This window comes from Gymnoscopelus microlampas (genome assembly GCF_963454915.1).
Source record: "Gymnoscopelus microlampas genome assembly, chromosome: 10".
NCBI lineage: Eukaryota > Metazoa > Chordata > Actinopteri > Myctophiformes > Myctophidae > Gymnoscopelus > Gymnoscopelus microlampas.
This window is the reverse complement of record NC_139947.1, coordinates 29,794,828-29,812,147: the sequence shown is the minus strand read 5'-3', so window position 1 is coordinate 29,812,147 and position 17,320 is coordinate 29,794,828. Positions and strand designations below refer to the sequence as shown.

General features: G+C 40.2%; 1 protein-coding gene across 10 annotated transcripts in view; it reads left to right on the top strand.

The window, feature by feature from the left end:
• Positions 1-13,751, top strand: part of ubr4 (ubiquitin protein ligase E3 component n-recognin 4) — a 62,553-nt gene extending 48,802 nt beyond the window's left edge. For all 10 annotated transcript variants that reach the window (XM_084069859.1, XM_084069867.1, XM_084069866.1 and 7 more), the window contains 24 exons: positions 64-221; positions 326-435; positions 993-1,134; positions 1,319-1,400; positions 1,658-1,831; positions 2,260-2,381; positions 2,694-2,891; positions 3,656-3,736; positions 3,978-4,065; positions 4,718-4,845; positions 5,384-5,491; positions 5,785-5,901; positions 6,158-6,348; positions 6,503-6,676; positions 6,830-6,929; positions 7,156-7,374; positions 7,912-8,025; positions 9,002-9,144; positions 9,442-9,567; positions 9,758-9,952; positions 10,283-10,507; positions 11,481-11,571; positions 11,932-12,094; positions 12,338-13,751. In XM_084069859.1, coding sequence (XP_083925985.1) covers positions 64-221; positions 326-435; positions 993-1,134; positions 1,319-1,400; positions 1,658-1,831; positions 2,260-2,381; positions 2,694-2,891; positions 3,656-3,736; positions 3,978-4,065; positions 4,718-4,845; positions 5,384-5,491; positions 5,785-5,901; positions 6,158-6,348; positions 6,503-6,676; positions 6,830-6,929; positions 7,156-7,374; positions 7,912-8,025; positions 9,002-9,144; positions 9,442-9,567; positions 9,758-9,952; positions 10,283-10,507; positions 11,481-11,571; positions 11,932-12,094; positions 12,338-12,402 — 3,314 coding nt within the window. In that variant the 3' untranslated portion in view covers positions 12,403-13,751. The remainder of the gene's footprint in view (positions 1-63; positions 222-325; positions 436-992; positions 1,135-1,318; positions 1,401-1,657; positions 1,832-2,259; positions 2,382-2,693; positions 2,892-3,655; positions 3,737-3,977; positions 4,066-4,717; positions 4,846-5,383; positions 5,492-5,784; positions 5,902-6,157; positions 6,349-6,502; positions 6,677-6,829; positions 6,930-7,155; positions 7,375-7,911; positions 8,026-9,001; positions 9,145-9,441; positions 9,568-9,757; positions 9,953-10,282; positions 10,508-11,480; positions 11,572-11,931; positions 12,095-12,337) is intronic.
• The last annotated feature ends 3,569 nt before the right edge of the window (positions 13,752-17,320 follow it).

Below are 17,320 nucleotides of genomic sequence, written 5' to 3'. Positions count from 1 at the left end.
CCAAAGGTTTTAGTGTACCCTTGTCATGTTAATGCAAAAATGCTAATGTTGTCTTGATAACAGGCCAGGAGACGGTGTCAAAGCCTCAGAGCAAGGTTGAGTTGCGGAGACAGTATCTGCTGGAGAAGTACGTCTGGAAGTGGAAGCAGTTCATGAGAGCCAGGACAGAGGGACTTTTCCCTCGGCTGCTCAAGCTAAGCCATAACAACTGGCTGCGACAGGTAAGGTTTTAGTTTAGGCATTCAACATTCATTCTAGAACAGTGATCATTACTGTGCATGATTTACAGAGGAGTTTGGTTGACTGAAGTTGTATTCCCCCCCAGGTTCTCTTCACTCCTGCCACTCAGGCAGCCAGACAGGCAGCTTGCACCATCGTGGAGGCCCTGACTACAATTCCTAGCCGCAAACAACAGGTCCTCGACCTGCTCACCAGGTATGAGGGGAAGACCGCCTAGTACAAAACGCCATGTAATGCTGCATCACAGATAGGCCTATGCTGTTATTATGTTCACATCACATACTGACCACTTAACCCATTGAGACCTGTCTCATTTTTAGATTTGAGCTAAAAAGCATTATTTTACACTTTGGGCTATTCAAAAATAGCAGATATACAAGCTCATAGCGCGGCACCGAGTGCCGCGCTATGAGCTTGTAGATCTACTATTTTTTTTAAATCGTGAAAATGTGTACAAATCTTTGAATATATATATTTTTAAAGCGAACATTTTTAACTCAAATCTTTGCTGCTGGGGGTCCCTGGAACAAAATATTGTTCGTGGCCTAACACATATAATTTTGGGGGTCCCTGACATGAAAAAGTTTGAGAACCACTGATATAGAAACATACTTTTTTCAGAAAACTGTTGAGATTTAGGAGACATGTAGAATCGGCTTCAGGTCTCAATGGGTTAAGTGGAGAAATAAGGCTATATATCCCTATAATTTGTAGATTTTATGTAATAATGCTTTCTGTGTGTGCGGGGTCAGTTACCTGGATGAGTTGAGTGTGGCGGGGGAGTGTGCGGTGGAATACCTTGGTCTGTACCAGAAACTGATCAAACCGGCTCACTGGAAGGTGTACCTAGCAGCTCGTGGAGTCCTGCCCTACATCGGTAACCTGATCACCAAGGTAATTATCTGTTGATTAATTGATTGTTAAACTACGACCATTTCTATGGTTATTTCATTGGTGCCTTTCTATGTTGAAATTAAACAAAATGAAAGATGTTTGTCATTGGTCTTAAACATCATTTCCGTCACTGTGCTATGTGATTCCCAGACTAAAGTTTAACCATTTATTTCTCTCTACTTAGGAAATAGCCAATCTGTTGTCTCTGGAAGAGGCTACGCTTAGCACAGACTTGCAGCAAGGTTATGCACTCAAGAGTTTGACTGGTACGTATCCGTTATTCTTACCTAAATTCTTTGTGTCGATTGTGCTATTCCATGTTGTATTGTAATGGTGAACACTCATAATGCTTATAGATTTGACATTATCAAACTATCCAAGAAATGCTACTGAACAGTGTGTGAACTATTCAGGGGTGTGCCAACAATACATTTCTTGGGACAGGTGATTAACTCCGAAGTTTATTTGAACTGTTAGCATGCTTACTGCTTGTTGCATTTATATTTTTCTTTGGGCCCTGCAGGATTACTGTCGTCCTTTGTGGAGGTCGAGTCCATCAAACGGCACTTTAAGAGCAGGTTAGTGGGCACGGTGCTGAACGGCTACCTGTGCCTGAGGAAGCTGGTGGTTCAGCGCACAAAACTCATTGATGAGACCCAGGATATGCTGTTGGAGATGCTGGAGGACATGACGACAGGTCTGTAGGCAGATGCATGATACATTTTTTGTTTGTTGTATTTCTTTCATATATTTTGACCATTGATAACTGTTGAATCCTGGCATATTGTCAGCATTGGACCATTTCATTTAGAATGTCCACTGCAAAAATACAAAATTCTCACCATGTTGATGATGCAAAAAGTGCATTTGCCACATTAACCCTGGCATCCCTATTTTGGGCATGTAATTATAGGCACAAAAAAAATATTAGCCATTATTTACAGTAACATTTTCCACATTTAAAAAATCTCAGATCTATAAGCTCACAACGCATCACAATGCAACGTACAATATATAAGGCTTAAGTGGTTAAGAAGGATTTTGGTAGGAGTAGGTTTAGCTTTTATTGTCATATTTTATCATAATCAGTATTGTAAATTAAATGTCATCTGTGCTATTTTATAGGAACGGAGTCTGAAACCAAGGCCTTCATGGCGGTGTGCATAGAGACAGCCAAGCGTTACCACCTGGATGACTACAGGACACCTGTCTTCATCTTTGAAAGACTATGCAGTATCATCTATCCTGTGAGTCGCCTTCCTTTATCATATCCCAAAATAAATAATAGGGGTTCTAGCCTTGTAATTGTTCTGTAATGTCCTGGAAAATGATGTTCTTAAAACATTCAGAGCCCTGTTTGTAAAACATGAATTTGTTCATGCCAAGGTTAGAGACCTCAGTCTAACATGGTTGTGCAAGTGGCAATGACATTAACATTTCAAATGGAGCATAATCGGAGTAACGATGTCCCTGAAAATTATTATTGCGAACAGGATTTAATGTAGCTCAGGGTTCATCAAACCTAAAGTCTGAACTGGCCCTGTTGTCTGTGTGTCTAGGAGGAGAATGAGGTGACAGAGTTCTTTGTGACTCTGGAGAAAGACCCCCAGCAGGAGGACTTCCTGCAGGGCCGCATGCCAGGGAATCCTTACAGCAGCAACGAGCCTGGCATCGGCCCCCTGATGAGGGACATCAAGAACAAGATCTGCCAGGACTGTGACCTGGTGGCGCTACTGGAGGATGACAGTGGCATGGAGGTAAAAAATAATTACATTAAATTATATTACACAATGCAACTGCATCTCTCTTGGAGACTTTTGTCTTGTATAAATCTATGTCTACTTGTATTTGCATCTAAGGTCCACACACAAACATAGGATTGAGTTATATCACATACCCAGCCTTTATTTGCCCGGGGCAGACAAAAGGACAAGAGAGGCTGATAACTTCAGTAGTTGACCAACCAGTTCAAGCTGAAGAAATACTATGTGCTGAGCTGCCACATTGAGCTGAAGAAATACTATGTGCTGAGCTGCCACATTGAGCAAACTCGCTACAGAAGGAACTCAGCATGTCAAACATGGCTGCCACCATTGCAGAGTTGAACAAATTCAATTGTTTTCCCTGTTATTGATATGAGATAAATGTATTGCCTGAGAATTCGTTGTTGCCCTAGGCAACCAACCTCAGTAAATTACGAATACCTGGGCCCAAGAGTTCAAAACATTCCATCTGAGTCGGTCAGATTTGGATTTTGGTGTTAAAGATATTATATGATTTATCAAACTTAGATTTGTTCTTGACATAATGTTTGCTGAGATAATTTGATCACAGATTGGATATCAAATGACCCCAATCCTGTTTTTGGTTTTGAACCACCCAAAGTCTGAATCTAATCTTAGGGATTAAAGGTTTTGAACTCTTGGGCCCAGGTGATTATGGAATCCCCCTAAAGGATTAAGGACTAGAAGTAAATCTTATGCAACATAAGTCATTTCATACACTGTTCTTTTCTCCCTAGCTTCTGGTAAACAACAAGATCATCAGTTTGGATCTGTCTGTGGCTGAGGTATACAAGAAGGTCTGGTGCCCCACAAACGAGGTGAGAGTTGGAACAAAAGGGATACTTTTATGGCTGGTTAAGTTGACTTAGAATTGGTGTTAGTCCCGTATATTGATTTATTGATAAGTATCGCAAGTACAAAATAATAACAAACAAATGTACGATGTAAGCACTTCAATTACCAGTGAGACTTTCCTTAATTTCCAATACTGTTCTATAAATCAAAATGCATCAGCCATTTGAAAAATGTCTACACCTTGTGGGACCTGTCTTTTCCCAGGGTGAGCCCATGAGAATCATTTACCGTATGAGGGGCCTGTTGGGAGACGCTACAGAGGAATTCATTGAGTCACTGGACTCAACCACAGGTGAGACATTGTCATTAAAGTAAAATACAAGATTGCACAAACAAAATGCAGTTGTAGATTCGCCACTTCATGCACCAGTGATTCACAAACTTTTTAGCTCAAGACCCTTAAAACATTTGTTTTCTAATTTAGGGAATTTCTTGGATTGTTTTTCTTTTATTCATGAAATTATTTTTGAAAAATGTTTGATTTTTGTTAAACTCATGCAAATTTGGAGAATTCTTTTGAAAATCTTTTTAAAATAACAATAATGAAAATAACAATAATTAGGAAATAAAAAATAAAGGGATATTCAACTCGCAACCCACTAAAATGGGTTTGGGAAACAATGGTATACACTATAACAAATAAGAAGCTGTTTGTCACTCACTCAATTTGGTTGGGTTTATTTCAAACTAATGTGTGTGTGCTGCTAAAGTAAATAGTAAAAAAAAAAGGTTTGGGTATATACTAATGCTATTTGTGTGGATACATACTTTTAAATAATACTATATTTTTGTAATGTATACTGCATTGACTACACTTGTAGTCAATACACTCTATGAAGGAGTACCTTGACCCTTGTGAGGAACCGACTCAAAGAAACAAAATGGAAGAAAAACTATTTAAAAGATTAAGATAGTAAATAGATTGTCACCTCACCTCTCTCCAGATGAAGAGGAGGATGACGAGGAGGTGTACAAGATGGCAGGAGTGATGGCCCAGTGTGGAGGACTGGAGTGTATGCTCAACCGGCTATCTGGAATCAAAGACTTCAAACAAGGAAGACATCTACTTACTGTAAGGCCTCATCCGTCCTCATTGTCCACTTGAACCCTAGCGTCCCTATTCTGGGGCAAACATTCTGCAAAGATTATAGCCGATCTGGACAAGAACTGGGTACTTAAAGTGTCTATGCAGACGTACAGGAAATACCGGCCCAGGAGGTTCTGTTGATGCTGTGCAGATCTCTTTGCATGAAAACTGTGTTGTGATTGGTCATGGTACATACAACGGAAGTCGCTCCCTATGGACACTTTGTGGCATAGCTCTTTACCAGGCTTTTCTCCTTGTGAGATGAGAAAAGATTGGGAACGAGGTCAGGGTTTAAAAGGTTAAAGACCTTTCTCAGTTCTGTACTCATAAATGTACTGATTATTAGGTTCATGAGGCAGAACGGATTTTAAGTATTGAATGTCAATTCAGTCCTTGACAGTGAAGCTCAGTGGTTCACATGGAAATAATAAAAACGTGTGCAAAAAGGCAAATACAAAATACAACCTGTGAAGAAAATACAAAATATCTCCTTTTTAATATGTGATTGTGTGTGACTCCCTAGGTTTTGCTGAAGCTTTTCAGCTACTGTGTTAAGGTGAAGGTGAACAGGCAGCAGCTGGTAAAACCAGAGATGAACACTCTCAACGTCATGCTGGGAACTCTCAACCTGGTCAGTAGTTAGTCACTCAACACCTGTTAACGCATCATTTTATGTTCCTCACTTCTGCAATGTGTGTGTGTGTGTGTGTGTGTGTGTGTGTGTGTGAGCAATGGATTCAGGTGGCAGTATGTCATCTAGGTTTTTTTTTTTAAAAGGTCAATGTGGCTTTATTTACACAGGGCAGTAGAGATTGTAGGAAGTTGAAGGCAGAGTGAGAAGACGTCCTGCCAGAATTTAACCAAGAATGTTGACACTATCCGGCCAGCTACCATTGTCATTATCTAAATGTCTTCCTTCTGTAGGCTTTGGTGGCTGAGCAGGAGAGTAAGGACAGTGGTGGAGCCTCCATAGCTGAGCAGGTCCTGAGCATCATGGAGATCATTCTAGACGAAGCCAACGCAGAGATTTCAGAGGACAAGGTGATCCCTCTAAAGTCAGATTTACTATAAAATTGTTTGTAGTGGTGCCATTGGTTTAAAAAAAAGTGAGACATGCTGTCAATGAACAAAATACAAGAAATGTGTGTAAAAATATATATATTTTAAAAGACCCCCTGCTATATTCCAGTTTAATGTATGTTTATATTTTATTTTTTAAACATTGTTTTATGACATAGCAGTTATTTACATTTGTTCCATCCAGTAGGACTTTGTGAACCGTTTGACATTTTTCCAGGGTAACCTGCTGCTGACAGGAGACAAGGACCAGCTAGTGATGCTGTTGGACCAGATCAACACCCCCTTCGTCCGCTCCAACCCCAGTGTCCTGCAGGGCCTCCTGCGCATCATCCCCTACCTGTCATTTGGTGAACTGGAGAAGATGCGCATCCTGGTGGAACGTTTCAAGCCCTGCTGCAGCTTTGACAAGTAGGCATCTTCAAGTTAACCCCACCTCCAGAATAACGGGTTCCTACACAAATCTGGAAAATATCAAAGGTCTTGAAGTATGCAGGGGTAAAATACTGCATTTGCATTACTTCTTGTGATTGAACTAAACCTAACCTCTCCGTTTGTTTCCAAGGTACGACGAGGAGCACAGTGCAGACGACAAGGTCTTTCTAGATTGCTTCTGTAAGATTGCTGCTGGAATCAAAAACAACAGCAATGGCCATCAGCTCAAAGACCTCATTCTCCAGAAGGCGATCACACAGAGTGCGCTGGATTACATGAAGAAACATATCCCCAATGCCAAAAAGTAGGATTTTCTACTGCTTATTTGTCATAGTCATAATGCTCATGCAACATATTAGCATATCGTATATTTTATTACAGTACATTTACACACAAAGATCGGCATGCATTAACTTACCTATTACCTCTTAATTTACTGACTTTGTTTCAACTTCAGCCTGGATGCAGATGTCTGGAAAAAGTTCCTGTCTCGACCTGCGTTACCCTTCATTCTCAGACTGCTCCGTGGACTGGCCACCCAACATCCCCCCACACAGGTAATAATCAGCATACTCAGCGCTGTAGTGCAGAAAATCTAAGTTAAACCCTAAAAAAAAACTTTAGAAATGTGGGCTGTTGCATATTTTAAGTGACCTTCCTAATGGCCAAGATATATAGTTAAATATAGCATATTTCAACATTTGCTTAATGAACACTAACACTAGTTCAAAGAAAACATATTCAAACCTGTCTGAATGTCCCCTCCTCGTCTCACCCATCCAGGCACTGATAGGTACCGATTCGATCCCCAACCTACACAAGCTGGAGCAGGTATCCAGTGACGAGGGCATCGGTACGCTGGCAGAGAACCTGCTGGAGGCGCTGAGGGAGCATGCCGAAGTCAACCTGAAGATAGACGCCGCCCGCAGGGAGACCAGGGCCGAGAAGAAACGCATGGCCATGGCTATGAGACAGAAAGCCCTGGGCACCCTGGGAATGACGGTACTGGAAGGAATGATTATTCTACTCATCCTCTTCAACTCTGTTCCTGGCTTTCTGTTTTCCCTGCCTCTCTTCTGCTATCCTGTCCTTTCCTCTTATGTCCCCTACAATCCTGCACTCTCTTCACCTACCTTAACCGTAACAAATTATAGAAAAAAGAAACCTGATTCTCAATTATTCTATTATTTGAAAAAGTAATCTATAGAATAATCACTACGAAAAGAATTGATAGTTGCAGCCCTACTACTCTTATCTTGTTCTCTCCTCATCCTCTCCTTTATTCTTAACCTGTCCTGTCCCGCTACTGTCTGCTCCTTTCCTTTCCTCTCCTACTATCATGTCCTCTCCATTTCTTGACTCTTCTCTCCTTTAATCCTCTACTATCCTCTCTTCTCCTCCTCTCCTGTCATATGATAAAAACAAATATTTCTTTGTCTCTTCTGTGGTTGTCTCTCAACCACAGCTATACTTGTTGTTATTCTCCTGCTGTGCTTTTTGTCTCTTCTAAGAAGCCCTGTGTGTCTGCTTGTGTTTCAGACCAATGAGAAGGGTCAGGTGGTAACCAAGACCTCATTGCTGAAACAGATGGAGGAGTTGATAGAGGAGCCAGGCCTGACCTGCTGTATCTGCAGAGAGGGTTACAAGTTCCAGGTACACAAGCAGGCCAGGCCTGTAAACTGTAATGGATTATGTAATAGTAGGATTACGGCATGTATTGTATACATAAACAGTTACTGGGTCAAGAAATATGTTACTTTAGAAACTGTATGTTTGTTTATTGATGTTATGGTCAAGTATCACATAAACGGATATGTTATTGGAGATAACATTTTGGAAAACAAATTCTCATATAGAGCTCATGCTGCTGCCTATTATGAAAATCAACCCACTAACATTCACCACATATACCCACAATTACACTTAGTATAATTGGCTAATTACTAAGTGTAATTAGTAATTTCCGTCTGTTTTCTATTTAGCCAAGTCGAAACAGACTGAAATGAAAAGGATTTTTGTAGCCAACCTAATTGTTAGCATCAGCTATGTCAACAAATTGAAAGTCAATATCCTGCCAAGAATTTGAAAACTATTTAATATCTATGTGTGATTGATCATGTGAGGATTTCCTTGCAGGTTTGTACTAGTTCAACAAAAGTTAGTCATAGAGTTCTATTAGAATTCTAAGATAACAGTATAAACAAGTCAGTCATAGAGTTCTATTAAAATTCTAAGATGACAGTATAAACAAAAGTCAGTCATAGAGTTCTATTAGAATTCTAAGATGACAGTATAAACAAAAGTCAGTCGTAGAGTTCTATTAGAATTCTAAGATAACAGTATAACACTATAGTCACGATTCGATGTGCTGCAATGGTCACATAATCAACGGTCAATGAGTTATTGACCGTTGAAATGTGTTATGAAAGCCGATTGCGGAGACAGAGAGGTCAGTGAAAATAAGAGAGACAAAGTCCTACCTGGAGGCCTGCACACACCACACAGAGACGACACAACACTGCATCTTTCTTCTCCTCTGTTGGTCTCTTTGCTCCAACATTTCTACTATTTACTGTGTATACTATTACCTTTACTCTATGCTGTTCTGTGTGTTTCTGTCTTGTTCCAGCCAACTAAAGTCCTAGGCATATACACCTTCACCAAGCGTGTGGCCTTGGAGGACTTTGAAAACAAGCCTCGCAAGCAGCAGGGCTACAGCACCGTCTCGCACTTTAACATAGTCCACTATGACTGCCATCTGGCAGCTGTCAGGTATGGGAACTGACACATGCAATGCAGTAGATGCACTCTGTCACACATGAACCTAAACATGCAAATATGAAATATCATGCACCACAAGCTCACTTTTCATTGGATCTGACAATCATGTGTCCTGCTTAGGCTGCTCTCTAATTGTATGCTGAGTGTATATCTATGATTTGTATAACCTATATCTATTTTTTTGCACTTATCTCTCACACATGCATATCGATAGGTTCCTGAAACAGTGCTTCTAAGATGTACATCTGTTGTACTTGACACTCTTCCCTTCTATTCTCTCACTGTCAGGCTGGCTCGTGGACGAGAGGAGTGGGAGAGTGCTGCTCTCCAGAACGCCAACACCAAGTGCAATGGGTTGCTCCCCGTGTGGGGGCCGCATGTTCCAGAATCAGCCTTCGCCACCTGCTTAGCAAGGTAAAGACACCCGGAGGATGTTAAAATCTCACAAAATCCCCTCATGTGTACACTCTAGTTTCAAATGGAAGAATTAACGCAGGATTTTGCTGTGTACTTACATGCAAGGTAATTGATGTTATTGGATAGTGTATCTGTTGCTGAGATGTTAATTTAAACCCAACAAATACTCCTCCCTCTTCACTTGTAGGCACAACACATATCTACAGGAGTGCACAGGCCAACGTGAGCCTACTTACCAGCTCAACATCCACGACACCAAGCTACTGTTCCTCCGCTTTGCCACTGAGCAGTCGTTCAGCGTGGACACAGGTGGAGGAGGGAGAGAGAGCAACATCCACCTCATCCCATACATCATCCACACTGTGCTCTATGTCCTCAACACGTATGTACAAGATTATCGCACGCAAACGGTTTACAGTACTAGGAGTCAAGTCATTAATACAATAACATTTTATTAACCACTTGAGCCCTGTTACACATCGTACTATGAATAGCGAAAATAACAGTTTTTTTTTAGTACTTAGTGATGTATCATGTAGAAACATTTAATTAACGTGTTTTTGTTCCATATTATAAAATGAATAGTTATGTTTTTGACAGCAAATTTCAAGATGTCTTATGTTCAGATACGTTGTGAAAAACATTTACCATAGTTCATAGTCTTCATTTATGCTCTACTTCACTCCATCTTTACCCACACCACCCACTGCAGTACGAGGGCCACGTCTCGGGAGGAGAAGAACTTACAAAGTTTCCAGGAGCAGCCGTGTGAGAAGTGGGTGGAGAACTCGTACGAGGTGGATGGGCCACACTACTTCACCACCTTGGCCATGCACATTCTGCCCCCTGAACGCTGGAGGAGCTCACGCATGTACTTCCTGAGAAGGCTCCTGGTCACCGCACATACCCGCAAAGTCTCAGCTGTCTGCACTAACAAGTAAGACACATCTGTTGTCTTTAAGTGCTTCATTTATTTCTAAATTGGTCCTTAGTGTTGTGAAATTGATAAAGCAACTTCAAAGCAAATTCTTGGTGATTTATTTTTTCCCTATGGTTTCTTAACCGTCTGGCAATGTGAAAGTTACATATCAGCATTAGGACAATATTAGGCCTGTATATCATATCATATGTAAAAGGGGGGGAACGTGCTGCGTGAACATATTGTGCAATTTACTATGTGTTTAGATTATTACGCTGTTCACATAGAGCAGGGATGGGCAACTGGCGGCCCGCACCATCACTCAATGCGACCCCAGGCCAAAATCAATCTTTGAAATCACAAAGAAAAACAAAGTAATCTAAACATATCCGAAATGGTGAACTATTGCCTTCAGCTGTTCCAAACATGCAACTTTCCATGAACCATTTTAATTACAACAGTCCACCAGTAGAGCGCGCTCTTGTTTATTTTAATAAAAGCCTTATTAATTATAATTCTAGTGTTCATTTTTGTATATTTTTAAGCCAAGGTTACAGCAATATATACTCGGCATACTCAGGAATGTGAAGTTTTGTTTAGCAGTACAGCTGTAGTAAGTTGATAGAAGCATTACTAAATGCTAAATAAAAACAAAGTTACAACGAATAATAATTGTTAATATCCCTTATTTATCACATATGTGACTATTATGGGCTTTTTAAGTAATGGGGTACTACTGGCGAGAGTGCGGTAAACAATGCGGCCCCCCAGAGTGAGTGTGGAAATTTAGTGGCCCTCACCATCTACAAAGTTGCCCACCCCTGACATAGAGTAATGAAATGATAAAGAAACGTATACAATTTGACAGATATATCAGGTATAAAAATAATGGTCAATGCAGCCGAATTGAATGTTGTGTGTGTTCATTGACTTTCTGCAGTTTATTTGTGGTATGCTTCTAACCCTGCTTCACCCTTTACTCCTCAATCAGACTCACAGATAAAACACCAAAGGAGTATGCAGTTTATCGCTCCCCTCTTCTGTTTTGGGGCCTGGTGGATCTTGTCTATGACATGTTCAGGGTAGGTTTCAGATATCTGTAAATTGATAGCAGATGACAACAATGCTAGTGCAAAATGCTACTGTTGATATTTGCATTGAATTATGCTATTGGTATTGATGTACAGTATGATGTGTCTTGTTTCAATTTCTTTTGAGCCTATGTTCTACATATAACCTCACTCAAAGGCAGGCAATAGGAATGTCAAATGTATAAGCTCTTCTGTTGTATAGATTATTTGGCATAGGAATTGTTATAGTATATTTAAAATAGTGTGTCGTAGACGAGACATAACACCACCATAATCATCTGATATTTGAGACATCTACACTAGACCTTCTAGCTAACATGATTCTGTGGTCCTGTTGTTTATGGTTTGCAGAAAGTACCCACCAGCAACACAGAGGGGGGCTGGTCCTTCTCACTGGCTGAGTATGTGCGTCATAACGACATGCCCATCTTCGAGGCCTCTGAACGTGTGCTGAGAGCTTTCCAGGATGAACTAATGCCTGCTGAATCCTTCTCAGAATTCCTGGATGTTGTAGGTATGTGTTCACACTTGCACACATGCATCGGTACATGCTCGGAGTTCAATTAACACCAAGGATCTTACAGTGTAGATTGGGGTCCCAGAGAATTCTTTGTATTAATCAAATGGGGGTTTGTGGTCAATCTGGGCGTCTTAAAATTTAAAAAGTTTGAGAATCATTAGTTGATGGTATGAACATTTAACAAAGCATACAGAAGCAGTTGATGGTAGAATAACAACCACTGTTCTTTTTCTCCAGGTCTTCTCTCTGAAATTCCAGACCCTGACATCTTCCTGCAGGATTTGTTGAACTCTGTGCCCTGATGGGAAGCCCCACGACTAATGCATAAGCCCCGCCCACTCTCACATCAACCTTACAAATAGCCGCTGGGACACCTCCCACCTGAAACCCCTCTGCCCCAGGCTTTCACTATTTTTACCCATTTGTACACACAGTACATACAGTGCGTGCACACACAAACTCATGCAAGTCAGTATACACGCCATGCTTCCTTCTCACTTCGTTTACCCCCACAGTACATGACATTTTCAAATTAACTTAAAAGCAGCAACTCTATGTGTAGTCTGAGAAAATACATCCACGTAATGGCAACGTCTCTGTAACATTTAACACAATAAAGAAGGCTGGTTAAAAATACAAATGAGGGGGGGGGGAAAACTCACTTTAGCAGGATTCATGTGTTCACTTACACTTCTCGAGCCAGGCAACGCAAAGAAGTGAGGCTTTGATTTTCAAGACGGCCCATGATGTCATTCCATCATGATGTCATCAAGAAACGCATTGTGGAATACTGAGAGTGGACAGTGAGTGGAGGTGTATACACTTAAGTGACAGTGCCCAGGATACAATTACTGGGAATCAAGGACACGTTTTTTTTTGTCAGCCGCCACAATGCCATGTCATTTATTTGGAGGTGAAAACTTAGATATTTCTGTGAGTAAAAAAAAAAGGAAAGTTAATTAATTAGAACAAAGTAACTTCAAGTGTTTCTTTTGATGACACCAGCCTTGATGATCTTGTCTCTAACAATTTAATTGTCAAATACATCTGTTATTCAAATAGTTATTCAGTTACCCTGGTTAAAATCCTAGGATACACGTGAGTTCTACTTCTGGGTGGGTTTTTTGCTTTAACTCCCCCAGTGTTTGGGGGTGTAATCTTAAGATTATAGGAAAAGAAAATGTTTGGGGATTTGACCCATCACATATTAAGAGTGGCATTTGTTTTTATCTTACCTTTTTGTTGTTGGTTCAAGGTTTTTGTTTTTCAGTCAGGTTTTTGTTTTTTAAATGGCAAAAGATTTCAGAGTCACACATGGGTTGTGAAGCCAACCTGTTATGTTCTCCTGGGCTTTTGCTGTTTGGTCTTCATGTAAGTTCTAACTGGAATTTGAGTGCTGGGCAGAGAAGAAAAAAGGTGCGTTTTGATTTAGCGCGCATGTGTCGGTTTCTTTTATCAGTTACAGAAGCAAGCGGAAAAATGAATAAACGAGAAGGGTTCTTTTTTACTTTTTTCTCCCCCTCTTTTTTGTTTTTTGGCCAAGACATCCCTTGGTGACGACGTGAAATTTGGACTTTGTGAATGATTCCGTCTGTTGCAAAGAAATATCAGACTTGTCTAAATTAATAATAATAAATGGACCTGCATCATACCCCTCGAACACATCTTTTATTTTTTACTAATACATTTGAGTATGACTTGCTTTCATTATTATTTTTGGCTGCTTCCCAACAATCCACTGGCTCATCCCTTCTCTCTGTCTGTCTTTCTCTTCTTTCTCTCTCATTTTGTCTACTGGTCTTGCTCATGAGAATCAATCACACTCACAACAATCTGCCCTTAACCCCCCAGAACAGTTTTCTGGTAAGCAAGGTGCCGTCAAGTTTTATCCTTGGCGATTTAAAATCAGCTCTTTAACATTTAATGCCGTTTAGGGCGGCATCTTCCTTGTACTTGAGAGATGAATGCATGGTGTGGAGTTTACCCGATTTATTGTTAATTCGCCTATTCCCGCTGCTACAATGTTCAACTGTTGCTGAATGTCTGCTTTTTGGAGTAGCCTATGATTAATAAAGCTGTAATAATTCCAAATCTGATGCATGGTAAGTTAATCTGTTCAGTCTTTTAATTTTCAGTAATGGTTTAAAGCAGTAGTCACCTAGTCTGTTCCTTTGGGACCCTTGACAATGCTGCCTTTTCATCCTACTATGAAGTTGATTTTAACCACTAAGTGCAATTTGTCAATCTGTCAAATTAATAACCTAAAACCTAATTTATTCATCATCCATTGGTATCCCCTGCCAAAAATCTAATGTTCAAGTGATGCTTGCAACATAATATTTTTCCCCTAAAAGAAAAAGGAAAGAAATCAAACTGATATAGCCTTATGTCGACAGGTGAATGCAAGTAAGGATAGAAAATCAGCTGCAGTATCAGAATCTCCTGTGTATCAGGATTGGTGGCCACTGTCCTAGATAGTAGGCAAGTGCTGGTTTTCTATCCTACCAAAAGGTTATTCGTATGCATTCCATTCTAACCAATCCCAGAGGGGCAATAATATAAACTACCTGGTAAACAAAAAAACGTGGACTACCATTATCCCTAAACTTATTTGCCATTTTTTACTATTTTTAAAAGGATTTTAAAATAGTTCAAATAGCCAGTCTACAAGCTCACAACGTGTCGATGTAGATCGGCTAGGTGAACTATTTGAAAATGTTTTTAAAAATGGCAAAGACGTTTAGGGATAATGGGTAAGGCACCGGCAAAAATAGGGCCCTTGTGCTTTGCTCTAAGCTACTTTGATGGTAGCTGAGGGAGAAGAGTGTTTACAATGCTAGCCCACGTTTGAACTGAGAACCTGACAAACTGATCATGTCATTTTTACAAAATTGTCCCTTATTGCCCCTTGTCAGTTCTGTTCAGGCTATTTTTGAGGTGAGAAACCATGTGAGAAACTGACTAAATACAAATTTTGGCAGGATGTCAACCACTAGAGGGCGTTATTTACTTGTATGTAACCATGAAGCAGAAATGAGAAGAAGGTAGAGCTCATATTCAACCATTTATTTTTTAACTTCCATAAGAAACACCATGATGCAGGTTACACATTTCAATCAATTAATCTAAAACGTTTCATCCTCTGAAACTAGACATCAGCACATCACTCTTGATATCTGAGGTAAGATTCACTCTGTGTACATATGCAAAAGCATAAACAATTAACCTTTATACAAAGGAATATCGCTTTTAACAAAACCTTCAACAGGTGGTCTATAAATGACCATCTTAAAGGTTGTACTAACTAGGGAAATGTATCACTACACTTAAGGCAAACAATGCACTTTTCTTTTTGGCCCATGAGGACCAATTTGGATCACAGTTTCGATGGTCATACGAAAAGCAAGTCCTGTGGTTGAGTATTTTGTCCACCACTGACAAAAAGGTTATCAAATTCTCCACCGCCACCATCTAAGACTTTGGATTAAAAATACAATATCATTTATAACTTCTATAATAGAACAAAACATTTAAAAAAGGTATTTTCAGTATTTTTCTTCAAAAAATAAAATAAAAAAGTAACAAGCAAATATACTTTGAAGTTGAAAGTACATTTGAAGTAGTGCCATATCGTTAGTGCATCAAAGCTTGTACACATGTAACAAACTCATTCTCAGTCTCTTCTCCTCTCCCACCCTTACTGGCAACACAGTGGCACCGCATCCTCAGCAACTGATGGGAACAGACGCACTGCCTCTCTGGAGTGCTTGGTGTAGCCGCTAGGGAAGAGTGGGACCTTCTTAATGGCAAAGAAGGAGACAGTCTTGTCCCACAAGTCACCACTGGTGATCCCAGTGTGAAGCTGGCTCTCCAGTGCTGTACGAAGTCTCACTACACCATCTGAGCACATCCTCTCCAAGCTCATGATATTCGACAGGCTAAGGAAGCAGAAGGAGGTACAGAAAATGTGTTTTACTGTTACATTTTATGTAACAGTCCTATAAAAGAGAATTACTGCACCTCTGTTGTATTTTATGAGTAAATTGACTCTGATTCTGAAGACTGAATACTAGCTAAATATTGCATGAATCATAACTTCCTAAATCACCAGCATTCAAGCAAACAACACCATGGACTGCAACGGTCAGAGTCATAATGCCCCAACAATAGATGTAACAAAATATTCCTGTGACCCTGAAATCACTTTGTGTGATTCATAAGTGTGAGGAAAGAAATAGGATCTGAGGAAACTTTTTGAACTGAGGACAATAAAATTGTACATAGTATAGAGTTTCTTTCATGGAGATGTTATCTTACCTTGTCTGCTGATCCCTCATGGTGAATGTGTTGTATGTAAACATGACGTCCCAGTTATCCAAGCCTATGTAGCGATATTAGAGGTGTTTAGGGTTATGACTTTGCTCTCTCAATCCACCTACTTATAGTAGCTCTCCCATCGCTTTAATGGGATGCTGGTTCTCACCACACTTGGCCAATCACAGAGCGATATTATGACAATGGGACGTGCATGAATTAGTTGAATTTGTGACATACAATGGGCCCCAACATAAACAAACAGGTTGTAGGGGCCCCGCAATGCCCTCTGGTCACTCAGCCCATGTGCCATGACATGGCAGCATGATTCCTTGTGCATTGTAGGTCCTGCGAGTGATATGTGGTGGGAACAGAGAGTAAAAACATCTGCCTCAATAGACATTGTAGGCTGCAAAAGTTTACATAATGCTAGACAAGGATTGTGTTAAGAATCGGGTGCTGCAGACATTGTGGTTGAGCTTTCTCTTTTTCACTTTTAACGCTAATATTGAACAAATCCTTTGACAAAACATAAAATCAATTATTGCTGTAAATATACTAATATATATGTATATGTACATAATATAATATAATAATATATGTGTATATATCTCAATATTCACAAAGTTTCACTTCTCGCATATATATATGCCACCTCAACACCTATACACACACACACACACACACACACACACACACACACACACACACACACACACACACACACACACACACACACACACACACACACACACACACACACACACACACACACACACACACACACACACACACACACACACACTCTCACACTCTCCTTACTATTCCCACTTATTTTTCTTATTTCACTTTCCGGCTCTATTTCAGTCTCAGCCAATTCTCACGGTAAGTGTCTACCATGCTTGA